The sequence below is a fragment of the Chroicocephalus ridibundus genome, chromosome 6, assembly GCF_963924245.1.
Source record: "Chroicocephalus ridibundus chromosome 6, bChrRid1.1, whole genome shotgun sequence".
Taxonomy (NCBI): domain Eukaryota; kingdom Metazoa; phylum Chordata; class Aves; order Charadriiformes; family Laridae; genus Chroicocephalus; species Chroicocephalus ridibundus.
In genome coordinates this window covers 13,681,188-13,704,267 of record NC_086289.1, presented here as the reverse complement: position 1 = coordinate 13,704,267, position 23,080 = coordinate 13,681,188, and the positions used below count along the sequence as shown (strand labels likewise).

The window sequence follows — 23,080 nt, the reverse complement described above, 5'->3', positions numbered from 1 at the left end:
GCAGAAGTCACAAGAGAGTCTATTAAATATGAGAGAAAGCTCCTCTTTCAAAGCTCCTGCAGAGGAACTTTGAGAGCAGAAAGAATGGGAGCAGTTGTGAAAACACTGGTCTGACATCTCTCTCTTTCCTTTACTATCAGTGTAGTAAGTGTTTCTGCTGGTAAGATAGAAAAATAAAAATAAAAATCCATGCAATACAACATCAAGCTCAAATTAGTTTTAACATTGCATTTAGAAATTACCACTTTACAAGTAACTTACAACTGAAAATACATTTGTGCCACTCCATCTCCGGAGGAATTCTTTTATGTCTGAACTGTATTAGACATTTCTGTGTGTGTGAACTGACTGGTGCTTAACAAATTCTTGTCATCGATAAATAGGTTCCCTCATGCAGGATTTTTTGTTCATCCAGTAGAGAACGTATTTACTTCTGAGAAGATCTGGCATATTCCTTGTAGTAGTGGGTACAGTAGTATAGAAGTTGTTGTTTTCAAAATCAAGCGTAGTAGGAGAGGTGAGAGGCCTTGTTGTCCTGAATAAAAGGCAGCAACTTAAACTTTTGTCTTCTCTATTATTATAGCTTCAGCAAGAAATCCAGCTGCATCAGAATGAGGCATCACGAGAGGCTCGAAAGAGGGAAAAAACGGAGAAGGAGCTGAAAAATCTTCAAGCTGAAATGGATAACAAGCAAGCTGAGATCAAGAATTTACAGCAACATATACAGAGGAACAAAGAGGAACAACTGAAAATGGAGCAGCAGCTAAAAGAGCAGAAGGTAGGGTACATGGCACGCTGTTTTCATCAGGTATAAGATTAGGATCAGATGTCAAAATAAGGAGAAAATAGATTTTCCTGAAAGGAGAGGGAGGGAGATTACTTTTAGTCAATAAATTTTAATAAATATTTATTTTTATATAAATTTTACTTTACTAATGAATAAATATGTAAAGCTTGCTGACAGATTTCAGATAGAATTCCTCACAGAAATCAGTAGCAGATTGCAATGATATTGTTGGAGATCATCTTGAAAAGATCACAGCAAATGAGACAGCTCTGTGAAGAGCATGGATAATCTACTGATAGTAACAGGAGACTGCCAGGTTGGACTCCTGACATGTATTGCCGGTTTTGCCACTGATTGACTATAGTGGCATTGGTAAAGTTATTTTACCTCCGACCCCTTCCTTCTTCTCTGTCACAATAATTTTTATCTACCCCTCAAGCTTGTGTAAGAATTTCTGTGAAAGAGCAGAGAATTGTCTTCATAAACCTTTTTGATTGATTTTCCCCATTCTGTTTCTAAAAACTTTATCTGGAAATGTCCTAACATAGTGTTCTGCAAGTGTTTGAATTTCCAGGTTTTCGGTCTATTTCCCCTGACTTTGAGAAGCTCTCAGAGAAGCAATTTCAGTAAATGGCAGGGGAGATCTCGTCACTGGAAAACAGACCTACCTCCAGGGAAACTTCTTTGGGAGTTGTGTGTGTCTTGTAAATTTATGACTTTTATGGCTTTTTCTTCCCTTCAGGTTGCTGAATTTGTGAAGGTAGAGGTCTGTGGCAAGTTTTCGTCAACAGAGAGTCTTAGTAAAATACATCACATAAAGAGATACAGAGAAGACTTGATTATTTCTCTGAATATCACTGATTTGATGCAGCTTTTGAGGGCAGATCCATGATCTGCCAGGACAATCACATTGTTTTTAAATAGGATATCTACAATTGCTGGTTCTGCTCCATTCTCTCTCCTCCTTTCTGTAGTCCCTTTCAACCTTTCTAAGTGCAGATTTTAGGGGCATTTGATTGTCCAAACTATCCTGGAAACCAATAGTTCACATAAAGTGCAGTGCCTAGGCTAATTAACCAAACTACTTGTCCTGGTTTCAGCTGCAATAGACTTAATTTTCTTTCTAGTGGCTGCTGTGTTTTGGATTTGATATGGGAGGAATGTTGATAACGCATATTGTTTCAGTTTGTTGCTAAGTGGTGTTTACCTTAGTCAAGGACTTTCTCAGCTTCCCATACAAACTGAGAGGGAGCATAGACAGGACAAGCTGGCCAAAGGAATATTCCATACCATAGATGTCATGCTGAGTATATAAATGGGGGTTGCCTGGCGGGCAGGCATCCACAATCACTGCTCGGGACAGGCTGGACAACCGATCATCGGGTGACGAGAGTGACTTGTGTTGTATTACTTTATTTTGTATATTCTTTTATTATTATTATTATTATTATCCTCTTCTGTTACTGTTCTATTATTCTGTCTTTATCTCAACCCATGAAGTTCTTTTCTTTCCCCTCCTTTTCTCCCTCTTCTCCCTACCCTACTGGGGGTGGGGGTAGTAGGGAGTGAGTGAGTGAGTGGCTGCATGGTCCTAGTTGGGGCTGGAGTTAAACCATGACACTACTGCACTGTCTTTGTTGCCTGTGCTGGCTCGAAGGTGTCTGTGGAGGCCCTGCATTGTCTTTTGCAAAAAGTCTGTCCAAAACACAGGCTATCCTACTGTGCGAGCGTCAGGGTAGAGATCCGCAAGAGAAGGTGACTCAGCTATTGCAATGTCATTGGATTATTGTTTCTCAACTGAATTGTAGTTGGCTGTGTTGCCTGATCTTATTCCACTGAAATTTCTAATAAAATATCCTTGCTTGCATGGCAGTGAAGATGGATTGATACAGCTGCTATAGGCTTCATCCCACCCATGTCCACGTCTCAACAAAGAATCGCCTGAAACACCATGTTATCCTGACATTTGCAACACAAGAAACAGTGTTCCTTGTTTTTACATTGTCTTTGCTTCTGCATGCATTCTGAAGAGGGAGATTCGACTGCTCTTCCTTTAATCAGTTCATCACACATTAGTGCTTGAACTGAAAAATATGATTGTTCTTTCCTTACTTACGGAGTAATATCTGTTAGGGGAAGTCTCATCAAGCAGAAGACTGGCAGCTCCAGTATTGTAGTATATGTTCTCCATAGAAACCATGAAATGCTGTTCCACACTTTTGACTGAAGACAAATTAGAGACGAAAATGGTTGTGTCCTGGTCTCAGCAAACCGTGTACCCAGAGAAATGTTATCAGCATATTAATGTAGGATTTGCTTGCTAAGAAACAGAGCTCCCTGCCCTCTGCTGATTGGAGTAATTGAACCTCATACTAATTTTCAGTAATTATATGTAGCAAGTTGTTGTGTTATGTGATGCTTGCCAAATGCCTAACAAGAAGTAAAATATTTATCTACCACCTGCGAGAGAGACCTGCTTAGCTCCCAGAAAAAAATTACACTGTGTTATTCATTAGAAATTATCATTTTCCCTAGTCAATATGAACATGTATCATATTTCACATTAGTAATTTCATCAGCAATGAAGAGTGGTTTTTAAGCAGACAACAGTCTGTAACAGCTTTTATCTCCTGGGGAGATAGAAAGTTCTGTCTTCATGTATATGTAGATATTGTAATGAGATTAAAAAGAATTAATAGGATTATTCTTTAATAGATCCTGAATGAAAGAGCTGGTAAGGAACTTGAGCAATTTCAGATGAGAAATAATAAGCTTGTGCAAGAGAGCGAGCAGCACAGTGTGATGTTTGAAGAGGTGATGCAGGACATCCAACAGAAGACAGCAGAATTGAAAGTAAGTACCAGAAGGTGTGTGCATCCTATCGGCCGTATCACTCTGATGTCAGTCTTGCCACTTGGGACAGGGATGACCTCGGTTCTTGTACTGATAGTTCCCTATGGGTAGTTTTGGGGGAAATCTGAGAAGTTTTTAAGAATAGGTCTGGCTATCACTGGATGCCATTCTGTCTGTGGCACTACCATGGTGCAGTTGCCAACTCTGTCACCTGACAGTGTGGCACATGTCCTGCTTGAGGACCCGCGTTTGATAAAACACATAAACCAAAATGCTCATCGTGTTTATAAAGGACGCATGGTACTTTTGACAAGCATAAGGTCTTTTTTTGATCATGAGATCCTCAGATAAGAGCGACAATTTTCTTAGAGTGATTAACATAATCTGAATGTTGCCAAAACCCATTGAAAAATGTTAATAAATCATAACGACAGTGTCCTGGATAACTTCCACTGAAAGCAGTTGCTTCCAACACTAAAACTTCCCCCCCACAGTATTGGTAGGGGAAGCTAAATATAAGTAACCAAGATGGTGTTTACTTTCTGATCTAAATGGTTTTCTTGTCTGACTTTACATTGTTTAACTGTTGTTTTGTGCCACTCAGAAGCAAGTGAGTTTCAGTTGGGGAAGGATTAAATGATTCATGCATATGCTTTTTAGGGTACTTTGAGAGCATTTGCGATAAAGGGTAATGTGTAAGCGTTCCATGTTATTACCCTGTCTCCCGTATCTTGCATTTTGTATCATCGTTGGGGTTAAAACACTAAACATTAGAAAATTCAGGTAGAAAATCATTATCTTATCAAGGTTTAGTCAAGTATAACCAATTCACCTAAATAAAAAGGTTGTTTGCCAATAGAGAGCACTTTTTTTTCTTTTAAATGGGAACAGTTAGCCAGAATGATAAAAACTAACCACTGACGGATTAAAAGCTCAGTTCATAACTAATATAACACAGAATATTCTGAGTTGGATCCTGAATGGGCTGTATGGTGGGAGCTTGTTTCCTGTTGCATTTTGTTAGGCAGATATTTTTCTTACCTATTCGAGAAATGAATTACCATCTTTTCCAGGTTATCTGGTTTTATCATTACTTCTAACAATACCATCATTGTTTAAGATTTTACAATGTGTTCAACTGTGACATACATTTGTGACTCTAGAGTGTCAAAAGGAGGATTTTGATTCTATGATCTTATTCTAACTTGAAGAAAAGTTGATGGAACTTGTAGAGTCATGCACACAGAATTCTGGGAACAAAAAAATAGAAGATACTGCCCAGTTAGTAATTAAGCTAATTGCTAAAGTTTCTAAGGGGCCCAGTCATTATCTGAGATGCCCTTTTTGTGGGCACTGTGCTTGCAGTTTCATCCTGCAGTGTGCTGAGTGCCTCCATTATGGTGTTGGGCAACCCGAACTTTTCATAAATCTCTTGAAGGTTATTGTCAGTAAGAATTGAGGAGATTCACATCCTCCCAGAGGATACTCACATAGCAGGATTCACCGTCTTACAGATGCAGTATCTGAGGCCGTAAATGGAACACTGTAGTCTGTGATGGCTGTAAAACCTCACAGTGGCACTGAATTATACAAGGAAGTTATATTTACTTCTTAAAAGGAAAGAGACCAGTTTATGTTGTGATTATTAGTTGTGTTTCCTGGTAACCAGTTCCTTAATTTTTATGCAGTGTTTTGATTGATTATTTTCTCCTCTGATTGTATAGCAAATGAGATGAACTCTACATTTTGCTTTTTCTTTAAAGCCATAGGTAATAAAAGACATGGGGATAACAGATACCTGCTATTAGGGACATGCAACCAGACCACACTACAGATATCCTTCTCATCACAGTCACTGTCCCTAATACTTCAAAGGAAATTAGAGCTGCCCGTGTTTAATCTGCAGGACTAATTGGGTAGTGCTGTGTGAGGTCTGCAGCTGGGGATTCTTTATTGATCATCTTCAGCCCTAAAGCATAAGATTTGATTATCATTTTCCTTGCCCTAGCTAGCTTTGTTTAGATTATTTTTAATATTGTTCAATTAGCTAATTATCTTCTCTCAGGGGGCCCACAGCACTTACATCTTTGCTTCCTGAATTTCATGGAATAAGTATATACCAAGTACAGAGGTGCTTTCTTTCTGTGGATACTTTCTCTCCACTTTCCTTGTTGCTGTTCTGTAGGCCAGAGAGGATGAATTGACTCAGATGCGCCTTGAAATTTCAAAGCTGAACAAAGTAAGAGATGTTCTCCAGAATAAGCTGCGTGTTGCAGAGGAGCAAAAAGTTGATGCAGGACATGAAAGAAACACCCTAAAAAATCAAATATCTGGACTGGAGAGAGGTAGGTGCCTAGCTGATGCATGGATCTGTCTTCTGATTCATAATTTATGAATTATGGGTACCTAGTCCTGTTAGGATCATTCTGCTTTAGTGCCTAGTATGAGACTGTATAAATGACAGTTGGAATCTACAGCAGCATTTTGAAAACCTTGTAGGGTTACAGAATTTTTACAATACAGCACATGTAGGGTGAAACTACAACAGACGTAACTGCAATTTGTGATGAGCCAATTTGTGCCACATCACATAGAGAGTCATCCCCAATTCACCTTCATTGCTCCTGCACTGACCTGTGAGAGAGAAGAAATCTCAGAGCTTACTGAAATCAGACGTGGTTAGGACACTTTTTTTTTCCTGCTTTGATTCTGCCGAATAGGTACAGCCAGGAAATGAATATGTGCAAGTGAGTTGATAAACTTATTATGTAAGGTATGTTTAGGACTTCAGTTGGTTAGCGTGGATACTAGAGCTGCACAAGTATTGACTTTGACTTGGTAGCAGATCTGGAAAACTTTAAGAAGGAACTTTAAACGTTTTTGCCAAACAGAAGTTTTGGAAGAAAATGCCTTGGGTCTAACAAAATATTTTGTTTAACTTTAAAAAATAGTGTTTGTTTGGGGTATTTTTTAGCATTTAAAACCACTTTCTTTTTTTTTTTTGACTTCAGAATGCAAATAAATTTCAAAATCAAATATGCTTTGAAATAAGAATAGGCACATTTTCAAAGTGATTTTCAGAAAAAAACAGCTTTATGATTTTTTTTTTCTAAAATAATATTATGAAGTTGGCAAAATATTTGAGTTGATGAGACTTCACTTTTTGGGGCAGAAAAACCCCTTTGCTGTAAACTTCCTCTAGTTCAAGTTGATATACACTGGCATAAATGCCTCTCCCTGCTCTTGCTTGTTTCTAGCTTCCGTCCTGAAGAGACTGCATGAATGAGATATGAATCCTGCCACATAACTGTATTTATGGAAAGTCATGTCTGTTTTTTATGCATCACTGTGAGGGTGGAAGAGCTTTCCCACAAGGGTTTTGCTAGTACTGCTTAAGGTCATGCTCTGTACTAGAAAGGAGAGAGAACTTCAGAAATTCAAATCTTACTGGAATGCCTGAGAATGGCTACTAATAACATGTATTTTTACAATATTTGGCACATCTTAGCACTCCAATGTGCTGCACTTACTGAGTTCCAGTTAGTGTAGCAGGTTTTAATTAATTTTAAAATATGGGGAGAACACATGCCTCCGATTTTTAGTATCTTTTTAATAGCAGTGTTAATCTTGACCTTGAGCGAGTAGTTTTAACTCCACTGAAGCCAGTAGAATCTCACTGCTTCAAAGGAGAACTGGATTTTATATAGAGGGATTAGAATAATTCTGAAAGTCCCTGTTTTTGAAAGTGCCTCAATTTTTGGATGCTCACATTGAAGCTTCTTAAAAGGCTCTCGTTTTCAGTGTGTTCCATGATTTCTGAAAATACAACTTCTCTGTGGTATCTTGGTTTGAATACTCAAATATAATAAATCCCCATACCATTAATTACTGTGCTTGAGTTCTTCTGAGTTCTTCTAAGTGCCCAAATAAGTATTAACACCATTAGCTGCTGAGGTTGCAAAACCTGGTCACAGGTAATTGGACTGTTCATGTAATGTTAAAGGTTTTTTGAAAAGTCCACTAAGTTGTTTCTGCCTTTTTAACAGCTGTGAAGTTTGAATGCAGGATTTATTCTCTTTCCTCCTTTTTTCTAGAGTTGGAGACTGCCAAAAAGCAGGCGGAGATTGACAAGAAAGCTATAGAGGAGCTTGTGAGGGAAAGGGACATGCTAAGCAAGGTGAGCTTGCATTGGTAATACTGAGAAACAAATCTCACAGCTTGAGAATGCAATGTCTGTAGTTTAAACACAGAAACAAAGAAATGTTGTAGAATAAATAACATTAATTAAAGCATTTGGATTTCCTTAAGCAGATGCTCACGCTGCTTCTTTTCTGTGCATTGAAATAGCATTAGTACCCATAAACACACAAAAGATTTCTAAGTTTTAACATATGAACCTTCAGGGAATTACAAAATTCTACACGTGATCACTTGTATTGCAAACCCATTATTTGATATCCAAAGAGTTCATTACATCTGTGCTTTTACACTCTACAGCATATGAAGTTAAAAACTAATCTAGGCAAAATAAGGCTTTGCTAGTAAAATAACAAACAAAAATGTTGATGCACCATGTAGCAGCTTGGTAGGCTGCGTTAATACTAATCCTTGCTTTTGGGTCCATTTCTCATACTGATCGTTTTCTATCAGCCCAAGATTCTTGTACTGCAGGATAGCATCTCATGTTTATGGCATTCCTGAAATGTAATCTAGTAAATTCAATGCTAAAAGATGATTTCTGAGGTGTTTTACTTGGTATTGATTCACCGTCCTGTGTCTTGACTCTAGCAGAGTCTCAGATTTGGCAGGTAACAAATACCTGTTGTGTATAGGGAAAGAAATTTCAAAGTGGGACCAGAAGGCTGATTTTGTAAAAATGATATCTTGGTGTTTTCTGTTTAATCCTTATGCATGATCTTAAAGTTTGGTTAATTTCCAGTTTGAACTTGCTAGTTAGGATATGAGAAGGAAGGGTATTTAGTGTTATTATTTATTTTACTGGCTATTTTCATGCTTTACAATCTAAATGCCTTAAAGCTAGTAAGGTTTTTCCAATCATTATATCCATTATCGTGGTTTGTTGTTTGTTTGGGGTTTTTTGTTTTTTTTTTTTTTGTAATGCAGACACTGGTGTTTTAACTTCAAATCATAAAAAGCACTATTTAGCAGCTCCGTTAGAGATTTTTTTTATATATCAGATTTGAGGCTCAAGTATTTCGACTGAACAAATTAGATAAGAGTTAATAACATTGGGAAGTCCATATTCCACTTAGACAATGGCATGTTTTTGTTGTAGTGGTGGCAGTGTTGCCATTCCAGCTCAAGAGTCATTATTTTCTGTTTCTTGTAGAACTTGGTCAAAGCTTCCAGTGCCACTCAGAAGCAGATAGATTTAGTGAAGCTCCATGAACAGTCAAAAAGGAACTTGGAAGAAGAAATCCAAAATTATAAGAATGAAGCTCAGAAACAAAGGAAGATTATTTACCAACTGGAGAAGGAGAGAGATTGTTTCATCAATGAAACCAGTGAGCTCAAACAGAAGGTAGGAACAGCTTTTGTGCAAGTGGTTCTTTCCTGACTTATTCTCAAAACTGTAAAGGTGATATATTTATTTTCTAATATGCCAGTGGGAGGAAGCTTAGAGCAGTGGTCTTCACACAGTTTACAAAGATTTCTTCTTGTCAGTGCATATTGCCTGCTACTGTTTCAGGTCTGTCTGGGGGAACCTCATCAATGGGTGTGTATTCTATGAGAGACTTGGAGTATTTCTCTTACTCAGCAATCATTTGGGAAATGAAACTAGGGCTGGAGTTCAAACCAAGGCCTCTGACTTCTTATACCTTAATCCCACAACTGAAGCTCTTGTATGCAGTTGGAAATTACTCTTTGGTTGTTCTGTCTTATCTGCAAAGGACCTTATCTTGTGTACTACTGGTGTCCTCAAATTGAGGCCAGTGAGAGCTGACAGTCCTCAACATCTTTGTAAGAGACTTAGCATTTTGAAAGATTACTCCCAGTATGGGAAAACGTCCAAACAAGTTCAAGCTAGTCTGCAAAGTAGAAGTTTTCCAGGAACAGCTGCAGAGAAACACTACATAAAATTTGTGTTTCCTGCTGCCCATTATTATGTACAATTTTATTGCTGGCGGCATACTCACGAACATGGTTGTAACATGTTCCATTAATTGCTGAAGATCACATTGGAGGGCCCTCCAAGAAGCTTATTGATTTACTGGGATTAGCTTTCAAGCTGTTTCAACTCACAAGTTATTTGCTGTCTTTTCACTTTAAAATTATCCTTTCCAACTTCATGTGACCAGGGGCTTTTAAATAATTTTTTGAATGGTATGTGCTCCCTAGTCTGGAATACCTTTTGTCATTTCCTTGGAATAATATTCCACAAAAGTGAGATTTGTCTTTGTTGCAAAGTCATATTTTGCATCCTTCCCTCATAGTGCATTTCTAACAGTATAGATATGAGTTAAGAAGATTGTAAACTAGGGCCAGGGAGTAATTCATAACACTCAGAACTACAAGGCTCTTGCTTTCAATTCTGATTAGGGTTGCTCACAATATTTTGAGGGTGAAAATGACAAATATTCTTTTTTTCCCCCTGACACTTTGGGTGCAAATTTTCTGTCACGTCTTATAAGGCAGAGCCTCAGTAAATGGGTTATGACACTTGAGCTGTTTGTATGATTGCCCGCTTCGTGATTGTGAGTTTTGAAAGGACTCGCATGCTTCTGTCGCTCATTAGAGGGGCAATTCCTGACTCAGCTTGCAGGTGAAGAGCAGCAGGAGCAGTTCTGAGCACAGAAGTATGTGAGACAATAGTCTTATCCCTGCAGAGGTTCCCTGCATGAAATTACTCGTTGTTTGGAAGGATAGGACAGGGCAAAACACAGGGTAGAAGGAAGACATAGGATTAGGATTATTATATCCACTAGTTAATATTTAGGTTCACTGTTTGACCTATTCAGACTTGAGAAACTGTGGCAAAAATACAGAAGCCATTTCACAACTAGTGGGGAATGAGCTACCAATGGGCAGTAATCATATGGCCAGTCAATGCTCTTCCATCACCTTTTACCATCAAGCTGGCTCTGAAGGAGCTCACTGCACACCTTCTGAATTGTGTAAGAGCTGGTGAAGAGCCAAACCTGTGTTCAGTCCAAAGACTTCTTGGAACTCCTGCGAGGCAGACAGAGTCATGCTGGCTCTGAAAGGTGTCTGTCTGGTTATTTATAGCAGGTCAGAATCTATAGAGCTGCAGAATTCCCCTTTCAATCGTCATTTTCTACTGAGTAACTGATGAGTGGAATCTGCAACCATAAAAGATTTCGGTGGTGAGAACTCATGCTAGACTTGCTGTTCTAGTTATTGGCCTGTCTGACTGCTCATTTGTACCATTTTTAAGCCAGTATCACTTGTTGAATAGTCTTGCTTTTAGATTAGCCAGCACAAATGAGAAGAAAAATCTGGCTCTTTGTTGTGTAGCCTGTATTACTGAGCTACAAATGTTAGTCGCATATTTCTTTTTTTAATTGAAATTCTTAGCTTATGAAATCTTCGTTTCCCTGTGGAAGGTTCAGGCTGCTGAAAAGGAAGCAGTGAAGCATACCCTTCAGTCTCACCTGAAGTGTTCCCTGACTGTGCCTTATGAGAGATCACAAAACCAGTCTCTGATGTGTTGTTTTTTCAAAAAAAGCCATTTACAATGCTAAGTCTACAGTTTAACAACACATCCAGGAAAATTAAGAAACTTATTTTCATTTGTGAATTCACATAATCTTTTGGAAAACTTAATGCTTAACAGCAGACCATGGCAGCACTTTTGGACTGATTAAATAAAGGTAAGCAAATAAGGACGGCACCATTACTGAGATCTTGAGTAGGTTCACTGAACTAAATAGGTAACCAACAGTTGATGATAAGTGTACAGATAAATAACTGTGAGAGTACAGAAGAAAACTATGAATATCTAATACTTTCTGCTCGGCTTTGGCCCCTCATTGCCAAATCTGAGAGGCGTAGTGTGCTATCAGCTAAATCAAAATTGAGATGCTCAGCCTCTCACAGGGCTCTGTTGGGCAACACTACATGTATCTTTTCTGTATTTATGAGGGAGAATTGTTTGTGTTTAATTATTCCTGAAACAGCAGTCAGCATCCAGCCTGTGAGCACAACTCAGAAAATTTAGTGGACAGGCTTATTGTGCTTATATTGTATCAAAACCAAGTAAAACACAAATGCAGTGACCTACTTTCAAATCTTACTCCAGCCTATAATCACCATAGTGCAGATAGAAAACATGCCTTATTGATTTCTTCTCCCTGCTATTAGTATTGGCAGGTTGTTTTAACAGAAAAGGAAAAGGCAGGACTAAGTTATAAATTGGGATTGTGTTTTTTGTATTGCACTATAAGCAGTTCCTGGGATCCTCTGCAGTCAGCTACAAATGTGCTGTAATAAAAGTTTCTATATTTAGCTGTCTTTAAAGTTGGTTGGAGGTGCCTGGTAGAATGATCAATTAACTAAGCTCCTGGCCCATAACTAGATGCTTTACTACTAAGCAAGGGACAACATTGTCAACCACAAACGTTGCAGTTATTGACTATTTGTTGTAAACACATTTTTTTTTATTCTTCTGCTTTGACATGTGAACATAAATCTTAGCTCAAACAAACCTTCAAAAACATTCAGGAGAACTGGGTATGAAATGCAGTTGTAAATGGACTTCTCTCCTGGATTTTGTCCATGTGATTTCTCAGCTTTTTCTTTAATGCTTGATCTTTTTCACAGATTCAAGGGTGGCATTGTTTTCTCCCTCACACAGTGAACCTGAAAAATTATGTTCTTGATGTGTGTACTCCTTAGTTTTCTTTTTATTTCTTTTAATCTTCTTTCTTCGTAATGCTGGATTCCATTTGAATACTGCTTGTTTGTGGTCCTTGGTTTTCAACTTTGTACAGCAGGCGGAATGTTCTTGAGTTTAAAAAAAATAATTAGGAAGCCCAACATAACGATTAGCAACTATTTGTATTTTTGCTCCTTTAATGTAGTAATTTTTATGTATTGTTACAGTGGTAACTGTTTAATAAAGGTATTTATAAAATTTTGTATTTTTGTTTATTGCTACTTTGTGTGATTATCTTCTTTCTACAGTCTACAATACTCCATTCTCTTTAGGTAATCTTCACATCATTATTTCTAATCCTTCATAGACGCTTCTAATAGAAGCATCTAATAGTGATTACCTGCTTATTTAGATCAACTGTAAGTTACATTAACTAACTTTCTTATTATTGTAATCATGTATCAACAGTTTGTGATCATGTGTTCATGGGTTGGTTTAGAATATAGGAGTACATGCAGGGCTTCTTGGAAAAACATGTGGTTTGAGTCATCTTATCATACAGCTGACATCCAAAACATACAAAGTCTATCTTTGCACTACAAATAACCTAAGGCTATTCTTGATGAAAGATGTTTATGTTCATTTTATTGAACCCACTCAGTGGCAATATTTTCACTAGCTTGTTTTTAAATTAGGTATGTGCACATCTGTAAGTTTTAGTCTTAAAAACAAAACCTAGGTATCAGATTAAAATAAAATGTTGTCCCACATAAGCAATCCAGAAAGGTTAAACTTGCACTTGGACTGAGTGATTTTTAGCTGTAGCTAAAATGTCTTATCACAGGGATTTGAACTTGTCATCTTAGAAGAAAATCACAAACTCTGCCCCATCCTTATAATCTTGTGATGATAGTTTAATCATGTTCACTGCCTTCTTTTCATTACAGGTCCTCCAGCACCTGAAAGATATTGAAATAAGGGAAATGCAGATTTGTGACTATGAGAAGAAAATAGAAGAGTCTGCGATTAAATTAAAACAGCAACAAAACCGCTGTGAAGTTGTGAGAACAGAGAGGAACCTGTACAGTAAAAATCTGATTGAAGCTAAGGTACAAGGCTGTGTTTTTGCTCGTGTTGCTCTCTCTGCTCTTGTTGGGTTTTTTCCTGATCTAATTTTAATTTGTTAAAAGGAAAGCTCACTGGCTAAATGGCAGAAGTGGTTTCTTCATTCCTGTGTGTTTTGGGGAAATTAATGTTTTAGGTCCCTGACATTTTATCTGGACAGTTTGTTATTTGGACTGGAAATAGGAGTACACAGTCATGTGACAATATTCCTGCTTCAAACCACGCATAAAATCATGGTACACTGGAGCTATGGAATCATAAAACCCTATCAGCGAAGAAACTTTTTCCTTTCCATCCTGGCTCCACTCTGTTTTATTCCTTTAGGTGTTGTCTGCATGTATAGGAAATAGGATATAAGGGAATACGATTGCCTCCTTAGCGCTGAGTGCGTATGCACATTACTGTGAATCACGATTTAGAAAGCAGAGGAAACACTTTCCCATCTGAAGTGGAATTTTCTGGCAGAATTTAAGGCTTCCACCTTGCTTATTCCTTTCAGTGAGTGCAATTTTCCTCAGATAATGATTCTCTCTATTCATATCTCTTCCTTGGGGTTCTCACTAACAATACTAGAGGAAGAGAACAGATCACTTAAGGATACGTTCTGTTATTCTGATGTAAAGATCTAAAATACTACGCAAATCCTATTGCGATTGCAGAGATTGGGACCTTGGATAGCTGTGATTTGCAACCCTGGGTTATTTCAGAATAAGGATTTATAACATAAACATAGATAGTAGATTACAAATTTATACTCTGATTTGAATAGGTAGGTGTTTTGCGTGAGAAGCAGATGGGAATGAACTGTCCAAGTTCCTATCCAGCTATGTGCTGAATTTGATTAGGAATGAATCATTTTGCCATTTATGTGGCTTTACTTGACTTTTGTCTCCTCTTATTAGTGGACACTGTGTTTGGATTCTTGCTGCTCCCAGACAAACTCTCAGGAGAAATGAGGGTGAAAAACTGCAACACTGATTATTTTTTTATTTTTTTTATTTTTTTAAATATCGAGCATAAATTTGCTTACTTATAAAAAAACTGTCATCTATGTGCTGAGTTACAAAATGAAGCAATGAACTCTGTAGCCTTTTCAGGTTTTGAATGTTATATGGTGGTATACACAATGCTGTTCATGGTTGCAGTTGTTAGAGGCTGATGTTCAGGCTTTAATAGCTTACTTGTCTTACCATAAAGCTTTTTTAGTAAGTCCTGCATAAGAAGATAGCTCACCCCAAAAGATCTTTTGGTCAAGGCAGTATTATGTGTAGCAGTGAAAAAATAGCCATTCATTGTTCAGTAACAGGTCAGCCAGCCATGAAAGAAAAAAAAAAAAAAAGTTGTGTTAAAAATTATGGTAAATTCTTTTTCCTTTTGGGAGGTAAAACAAATTTGCACAAGCTTGTTTAGATAAAGCTAGATGTAAGTATTTTTGGATTGCTTAATGTGGAAAGATCCCTTGTTGCCCACCTTGCTGGTGGTCTCCAGAGTACCATGATGTTCAGCTCAGTAAAATCTCTTGGAAAAGACGTGCTGGCAGGCTGTTATTATGAGATAAATATCTGATGCTTTCATCCTTGGGGTTTCTTTTGGTGTTAGGAGCTCATTTGTTTAAGCAAGTTGATTAGGAGACCTGTTTGCAAAAATCGTGTGTTCTTACTGTTCTTCATTAACTACAGAATTAGGAATGTATTTGGGTATGCGTCTGGGCACCATATATTAAATGTCTCTCATCTTTTACAGTTTTGAAGAGATTTATAGGCTATTTAGCAAAGACAGCTATTAATATGAATTTTGCATTCACAGGAGTGACCGAACATGCAAACAGGTGGGCCTAATGGCATATTGTTGCATTTATTTCTGGTTCATTTGATTTGCCAAATGAGTGTAGAATCCACAGTTTCTCTGTCCTGTTTGTGAAGACTGCCATGACTCAAGATCTTGCTTAACTATGTTAAGCATATCATGCAAGAAAATATGACTCATCTGTCTAGTAAATCCACACCTATGGTGGACAGTGCTGAAAGAGCTCTAAGCTACCCTGGTTTTGTACTGGAACAGAATGTATTCACATGAAAGGTTATGATGGCTTCTCTGTGAGGTGACAGCCTCTGGCAGAGGAGTAATAGCTTCTAAAGCTACTTTCATTAGATTCAGAAGAGCATGTCTGTCTAAGCATTAAATTTATTAGCTTCCATTTCATGTCACAACATGTGCTGTCACTCCCATGAGCTGAAACAGTTTCTTAATTTTGTATGGGCAGGCACCTCTGTGCTGTGAGTAGAAGTATTCCTAGTGACCTAATGTCTCTACAATGCTAGCAGGCGTTTTGCTCTGTGTTTTGGGCATAAAATAGATGCTAAATATTTTCATACCAGGGACTTTTTGGTCTCTGAGCACTCTCTTCCCCCCCTTGCACCTATGTGCAAGCTAACACATAGGCAAAATGAAGATAAGCATTTCCTATACTCCCTTGCAGGCATATAGGTGTCTGATGGGTATGTTCATTTGAACAAAAGCAGCTTCTCTCCAAACATTTGTGCCCCAACTGCATAGCACCTTATTGAAAAACACATTACTAGAAGCATGAAAACAGATGGATAGGATCAGAATCTTATTAATTTGGATGGACTGCTAGTTCTTGTCATGTGTCCAGCACTTTAGATTAAATGGCTTATTATACTTGTAACTGATGGTCATTATTTTTGTCAACGTATCTTTTAAAGGCTTTCTTACTGCAATGTCATGCTGGCATAAACAAACAATTGTAATTTAATGAAACTGTTTTGTTCTGTTGGATTAAAAAGTAATGTCTTGTGATACATACAACGGATCTCTCAAGTATGTGGCTACATTTTCTAGCACCAAAATAGCATTAACTCCCAATCACAAACTTCCTCTTTTTTGATCCTCTTTCTGTCCTATTAGGATGAGATAGCTGAAATGAAGAAGAAACTGAAAACTGTGACACATCAGGTGGATCAGCTGAAAGAGGAGATTGCAGACAAAGAAGCAGCCCTTGTGAAAGCACATCTAGAACATCAGCGAACAGAGAAGGAGAAGGAATCATTGAAAGTAAGAGTCTTTACGCATACAACTTCTTACAAAGGATAGTTTCCATGATTTCACAAACTGCATTATGTCCTTGGTCTGTGGTAGTTCTTTCGCTGTATTTAAATAAAATATTCTGTAATTGAAACACAAGATCTCAGTACCTTTTAGAGGTATTAGTTACACAAATCTTCCATACATCTGATGAATCTAACCTCTGCCTATAATTATAATCAGAAAGGTCCTGAATTGTCTGTTGGAAGTTTTAAATCTCTTGATGACTGAATAGTTTTACTAAAAAGTTCCATTTTGCTTGCAGAAATTTGGATTTTGGGGATAGCCTGCTTCCAGCAAACTTTTTAATATAGACCCTTATAATTCAAGTTTTTCTTTTTAAAAGCTTTTTTTCTCTGCTGTTTTTAAGTGCAAACCCCATTATATTACACTTCACAATCTTGTATTTCTCTGTGACTTAGCAAGCATTAGTTTTCTGGGAGTTAGGCAGTGCCTTTTAGTAGGTCCCTCTGCACAAAAAGTTATTTTAATATTGTGGTATAATGCAGCAAGAATCTGTTTTAAATCAAAGGAAATTTGAGCTTGAAGCTCTGGTTCTTCTTCTCAGCACTGGCTGCAGCCCATCCTTAGATAAGCTATTAGATTTGTGGTGATATCTCAACTCAATTTGCTGCACTCTCAAAAGATTTAAGGAGTTAGTGTCCACATCAGCTTATTTTTTCTCTCCACTAAGCACTAGAAAAAAAAACAAAGCCAGGAAACAAACAACATCCCCCAAAACAAAAGTCCCCTGCCACTTTCTGCAATGTTTTTCTTTTGTCAGTTTACTGCTATGCTGCAATGACGCCTTGTGTTTTCAGCCCCTCTCAGCACATTACAGTTATGACATGATGTCAATAGAGCTTTGTAAAAAGGTGATGAATTTGTGTTCTTGTACTTGATCTGTCTCAGAATTGTCCTATCAGTGGTGGAGAAGTCAAACAGCATCTCACTTCCTGTGTGCAACTTTCTGCCTTAACTAGTCCCCAATTCTGTCTCATCACCTCAGAACTGTCTGCCATCCCTTTGACAAACATGTGCTCGCTACATGGTTTACCCACTCAATTATTCACTAGCAAGTATGTCCATACACTGACATCACATTACTGACTAGCTTCAGGGCATTGTGGTCTTCTACCTGGGTGTCTCTGCTGAATACTAAAGCAGAAGAGAATTCAAAGAGGGAGCTGATTGACACAGGCACAAAAGAACCCAATTATTTGTGTAGCAAACCGGCTTCAATTTGTCCTGTTTGCGCTGATGTGAAGGAAGCAAGCAAGCTGTTCCTGGGAAATCAGTTTAAAGAACACACTAAATCATGGAGAAGTGGGATTCATAGAAATGAGACTATACAGACATTAGATTTATGCTTGCCTCGGCTAGCATAAAGGTCTTTAAAATGTGTAATAATGGTAAATGAAACGGAGGATGCCTGATCCAAGCTGCATTAAAGCCAGTACAATGCCATCTTTTGGTTTCAGTTGGCTTTCATACAGGCTTGCGAATCAGACTGGTTTGACAAAGCATCCGAATGTTGAAAAATACATTATCCGAAAGATGTAAGAACTATGGCCCTCCAGGTCTGAGCTGCTGTCAAATGCTTTAGTATACTTTTGTAGATGTTCATGCATATCTCTTTTTTTTTTTTTTTTTTTTTTTAGTATTTTCTAGAAATCTGGATGTAAAACCTACAACTTGTTGTTATTTCAGTATTCTGTCCAGCCCCAGTTATACCTTTTATAAAATTCTTCTTTTCCTCCCACTTCTATAACAAATAAAAAAACCCTCTTGACTTATGCTAATAGTTCAGAATCTAAACAAGAATTTGGTTTGAGTTATAGACATAGGTCCCATATAAATTCTTCTTTCTTGCTCACTGTTCTTCAGTTCTTACAAACTCTCTGAACCAACTTCAAATCAGCTGTGCTGATTTATGGCAGTTTCAGACCTGGCCATTTTTCTGCATGCACAGTGACTGTGTTTATTCATTTCCTTTTCTCTTGCCTAATACACACAGACCCTCATACTGTAGTTTTTAGCATATTTAATCTCACTGAAAGTCCTGTTAGCTTGTGGGGCCTCTGTGTGGCTTAAAGTATTTATGTTCTTTACTATAAAAGGCAGTTCAGATTTACTTTAACGTAGTGCATTCCAGTGAGGAGATTTGTTTATATGAATGTTTGCTGCCAACATCTAATGCCATTTCTTGTTTACAACTCATATTTTTTTTGACATAAGGAGAACATAGAATTTTGATATATTAAAAAAATATTATCCAGCAATGCCAAACGCATGAGCAGTTTTACATTTGTAGACAGCTTTTGCACAGTGTTGATTGCATTTCAATATGAAGTGGCTTGCATTTTTGTTTGGCTGATGGATTCTGATGAACATCTAACACTGAGTAAGAGAGATATGAATGTTGCACATATGGGAAAATGAGAATTTTATTAAAGAAAATAAGAATGGAACAAGCTATTTTATTATGACGATGGAACTGTTTCTGTCTTAAATCAACATTTTTGCAGGTGCAGCCTTCATCACAGCCTCATTCTTTCAGCATTGGATGATGCTCTTTCACAAAAGGCAGCCTGAACATCATCCTTCATAAGGGTCAGAGTTGTGGCAAAGTCTTTGAGTCAAGGCTTGAAAGTTTTCCCATCTATCTGTGAAAATGACTGTAGTCAGCTAGTTCCATCTTGGCTCTAAGTAATTTCCTAGCAACGACAGAAATTTCTAATAATCCAAGAAAACCTTATTAGTTTTTATTTACATACATCCCTTGAATTATAGAGTTCATGACAATGGGATAGAATTATTGGGCACGTTCCAGTGTTTGTTTACATTAGTGGTGTGTGATCACCGTAGTAGTGCATTACTTCTGCACTTAGGGACAGTGCCTCTTTTTCCCAGTCTTCCTCATCTACACATCCACTAAAAAAGTGCTAAAGCTCATTAATTTTGCTGTTCCATGCCTGGTTACCATCATCTCCACCAATTCTGGTATTCCAGTCTGAAGCCTGTCCTGAGTTGATGCTGATTTGTATTACATAGCATAGATTGTTGCCCTTTCCACCAAGGTGAACTATCCTTCCTCACATCCCAGACTGACTTTCAACTTTGAATAACAATTCCATTGAAAAGCTTTCCAAATATGACCTATTTAATTTTAAAAAAAAAGTTATTAAATGAGATGTCCCTGTACTACAACTTGAACCATTGTCAAATATAAAACTTCATTCAAATTTCTATTTTGTATAACACAACGATTTTAAGACAGTGTTTATGACATATTTTTATGTGTCTTCATGCTTACTTGTCTTAGTGATTTGTTCTCAAAAAGCAACAAAATATGTACATCTCAGGAAACTAAAAGAATGTATAAAATTTTATTAAAATCCTAACTCTTAATCTCAGATTTATCTAATGGGAATTTGTTACTAAGCGCAGTTTACCTATATTCTTTGACTCCATCAGGCTGAACTGCTTAAGATGAAAAAACAGGCTCTGGAAACCAAACAATTTATAGAAAATCAGGAGTCAGAAGAGAGAAAACTCCTAAAAATCATTGCTGAAGCTGATGCTGAGAGGCTGAAGCAGAAGAAGGAATTTGACCAGGTAGGAATCTCTAATTTGGCTTTTCAAACACACTGCATTCTGTTCCCTTATTTGCCCAGTGTACTTTTACGATCAAGATCCTCAGCTATTGTAAATGTGGTACTACTAAAGCTTTATAGTGCCATTGAAACAAAAATGTTAAGACGTTGAAATGAATGTAGTTCATGCTACGTTGAATACGTAGTTTATATTCTTCAGGTGACTGAATAGAAGAAACTATTAGGCCCTTGCCGTATTTCTTTCAATAATAACAGTGAAACCTCTTAATGCATATGATTTTGACTGACGCAAATATAGTCATGATACTTTGGGATTGTATTGAGGAACTGTAACTGAGATTATCCCTTTGCCCTGCATCTTTAGGTTATCAATGAGAGAGATATCCTAGGATCCCAGCTTGTTCGACGCAATGATGAAGTGGCTTTGCTCTATGAAAAGATAAAAATTCAGCAGTCTGTCTTAAACAAGGGTGAAACCCAATACCGACAAAGAATGGAAGACATCCGACTTCTGAAGCTGGAGATCAAAAAACTTCGGCGTGAGAAGGGAATACTTGGCAAGAGTGTGGCTAATGTGGAGGAGCTCAGGTAGAGAAACTGATTGAATACATTTCTATAGTGACCTTATCCATGATTCTGTGTTTGAGACAGAAAATATATTTTACGCATCGTAAAGACTTGTATCAACCAATATTATACCTTGGAGAAGGGGTTTGACCTCAAACATAGAGTGGATTAAATTCACAAAACCATTTATCAGCAATTAAGAAAATTAACATATAAGAAGGAGGAAAGGAGTTAAAAAGACATCTTGGCCAAAATTGAAATAGTTTTCGTATTTCCCCTCATACTGTGAGTTACTGCCTAAAGAATAAACTCAACAGACAGCAGCAGAAAAGGTGTTCATAGTTCAGTGAGCTACTTAGAGGTACTCAAAGCCCAAATTAGTGGAACTGCTTTTTATGAGGCAATCCACAGAGGATGGGGCACACTTGACATATTTATAACAAACCCCTGCACATTTTCAGAGCTCTCTTCTTCCAGATTTATATGCAGACCTGCTCTCTGAGAAAGATTTAGTTAAATTTTTGTTGAAGGTTGTGTTTCTTTAGAACAGAAGTTTAATAGTCCCAGCCTGATTTATCTTCTTCTTCTCTGGCTTAATGTTCCCCATCTTTTTTTTTAACCCTCACGTATTTGAGGTGTATTCTTTGCTGATGGGAAACTATTGTCATTTTCTATAGAATCAGTCTTGGTTTGTAAGGAGAGGCAGCTGTGTTTTTAGCAGATAACCATAATAATAATTCTATGTAGATACCACAGGTTTGGGCAAAGTCTTTACCTTAACTGTATCAGTATAATTCCATGGCTTTCACTGGAGCAAATTAACTTCACTCTGTGGTCAGTCCCATTGACTCCAGCAGAATTATGCCAGTTTGATTTGGTGTAACAGAAAAGAGAACTGGACAAAACATTAGCAGTTGCAGTTTTCATCGACGGACTGCAGACAGGAATAGGATTTGAACTTGCTGCCTAAATGCATTCAGCTAAAAGTCGGTGATGGTATTGAAGTATAGCGTGACACATGCCATGATGGGTGGATCAATTCTTGCTAACTGCAGCAGCAATCACATACTTTAATGAAGTCCAAAACCATCATGAAAACTGCCTGTCGAAAGACTCCATTTATCACTTGTGCTGCTAATTAGCTTCTTGATTTGCCAATTGGAGATGTGGGCTTTTTTCCTCTTCCATAACCTTGTCCAACCTCACAGTTAAAAAAATGCCTTTTTCTCTCTAGTGAGCTAAAGGCAACTCTGAGCTTAGCAGGAAAAGATTCAGTGGGGAAGTAGGCACATGGTGATCCTCCATCCCCTTTCCCCTTGGAGAATTTACAGGATCCACCCACCAAAGTGATAAGGGTTGGACCATCGCAATCCTGCACCTCAAGCCCCACATCCCCACCATAGGAGTGTAGTTGTCAAAGCATCTTGGGAGCACCCAATTAATTTTAAATTCAGCAACGAATCACCCTTGAAATTCCTTGAGGAGAGGTAGTAAAAGAAATCAAACTTAGGTTCTCTAAAGAACAGTGTCCATCATACTTAGGACCTAGAGTGTGTTTTATTTACTGTATTGTGTGAGACATGTAGATTTAAAACCTTCTTTCAAACACAAGCTGTCAGATTCAATACAGGGGTAACTGGGTATGACTCCATAACTGATTTGCAGGTTACTCTAGAAGAATTAACTGGCCTTTAGGTACATGGGAAGATGCGGGCAGTAAGATCCAGTAGGCTGTGGAGTAGATGCCCCAGGCACTGATGAAAAGTCCCATTTTTCAGCCATTCTTCTAAAGTGTCTAACTGTCTTATCTTATGGTTCCACCTGTGTAGTGGTATCGGTGTCGACTATTAATCTCAAGAGTCACTTTGCCAGTGCAGTAGTGCATGGGAGTATGGTTTATTAATGTTTATTGTGCTTTGGTCACATTGATGTGGGTTTGGTGTGTTTTTTTTCTTTTTGTTTTATGCTGGTCTTAAGACAGGAGGTTCATCACATGCGGAAGGAACTATTAAGGGAACAGACTCGGTGTAAAGTTTTGGAAGAAGAACTGGAGAATCCCCTGAATGTTCACAGATGGAGAAAATTAGAGGTGATGTCTCAGCATTTCAAGTTCCCAAAGCCCATATTACCAAATCAGTGACACAGCACAAAGCCTATTTAGTTTACTGT

General features: G+C 37.7%; 1 protein-coding gene across 1 annotated transcript in view; it reads left to right on the top strand.

Annotated features, from left to right (window-relative positions):
* The window catches only part of CFAP58 (cilia and flagella associated protein 58), a 60,218-nt gene that overhangs the window by 10,777 nt on the left and 26,361 nt on the right, over positions 1 to 23,080 (top strand). The window contains exons 5-14 of the mRNA XM_063338686.1: positions 584 to 778; positions 3,503 to 3,640; positions 5,826 to 5,985; positions 7,735 to 7,817; positions 8,991 to 9,182; positions 13,445 to 13,606; positions 16,551 to 16,697; positions 20,205 to 20,345; positions 20,709 to 20,932; positions 22,889 to 23,000. Coding sequence (XP_063194756.1) covers positions 584 to 778; positions 3,503 to 3,640; positions 5,826 to 5,985; positions 7,735 to 7,817; positions 8,991 to 9,182; positions 13,445 to 13,606; positions 16,551 to 16,697; positions 20,205 to 20,345; positions 20,709 to 20,932; positions 22,889 to 23,000 — 1,554 coding nt within the window. The remainder of the gene's footprint in view (positions 1 to 583; positions 779 to 3,502; positions 3,641 to 5,825; positions 5,986 to 7,734; positions 7,818 to 8,990; positions 9,183 to 13,444; positions 13,607 to 16,550; positions 16,698 to 20,204; positions 20,346 to 20,708; positions 20,933 to 22,888; positions 23,001 to 23,080) is intronic.